An 833-nucleotide genomic window follows, 5' to 3' on the forward strand; every position below is an offset into this window, starting at 1 on the left:
TAAAATAGACCAGCGTGAAGTGTAGTGTGTGTGGGAGGCAGCTGGTGTGTCCAGAGACACTGGGTCCTGGCTATTGCAGGGAGTCTGAAATTCTTGGTCCAAAAACCCTGCAAAGGGTCTTATGGCGAGGGAGGCAGCCGTGCTTGCTCTGTGGGTGTAGGGTGGATGTGGCAGGTTCTGTCGCTCTCTGGAGGCAGCTGTTTGGGATGCCAAACCCCTTGTTAGTCCCTACAGCTGCTGCCCCATCAGAGGCAGTAGGAGAAACATCCACGTTTGCTCTGACGAGGTTCAGTAACCTGTGAGGCCTGTTGGGAAGCCCGTCAGAGTGGATAGGAGCATCTCCAGGGCTTTGGTTGTCATCTGGGAATGGCAGCTGCAGCACTGAGGGCTGTGGTCCCCCCCACTTGCAGTTCTTTGAAGGCAAGGAGCTGCGGCTGAAACAGGAGTACTTTGTGGTGGCTGCTACCCTCCAAGACATCATCCGCCGCTTTAAGTCCTCCAAATTTGGCTGTCGAGACCCTGTGAGAACATGCTTTGAAACCTTCCCAGACAAGGTGAGTTTGTGGGAAGAGAGGATCTAGGGGGTGTTTCAGCCAGACCTGCCCATCACGAGGGAGAGCAGGATGCTCAGGACGAAGTCGGGGCATGTATACAAAGACCCTGGCAATCTGGGTTGGAAAACAGGTGATGTCGGGCCTGTTTTCCCAGGGAAAAATTTGCCATTTGGAGCAAAACTTGCAAAGGTTGAACAGCTCCGTTCCTAGGAGCTCTGACTGTTTCTGGGGGTGTGTGCCATGAGAAGAGGCTTGGGGCTGACCCTCACCCCAACCCCA

General features: G+C 54.5%; 1 protein-coding gene across 1 annotated transcript in view; it reads left to right on the plus strand.

Annotated features, from left to right (window-relative positions):
- The window catches only part of PYGB (phosphorylase, glycogen; brain), a gene marked incomplete at its 5' end in the record, with an annotated part of 14,323 nt that overhangs the window by 7,272 nt on the left and 6,218 nt on the right, over window positions 1-833 (plus strand). Inside the window, one exon of the mRNA XM_009701321.1 lies at window positions 411-554. Within this exon, the coding sequence (XP_009699623.1) occupies window positions 411-554 (144 nt within the window). The remainder of the gene's footprint in view (window positions 1-410; window positions 555-833) is intronic.

The sequence above is a fragment of the Cariama cristata genome, unplaced genomic scaffold (genome assembly GCF_000690535.1).
Source record: "Cariama cristata isolate BGI_N322 unplaced genomic scaffold, ASM69053v1 scaffold22245, whole genome shotgun sequence".
NCBI classification, from domain to species: Eukaryota; Metazoa; Chordata; class Aves; order Cariamiformes; family Cariamidae; genus Cariama; species Cariama cristata.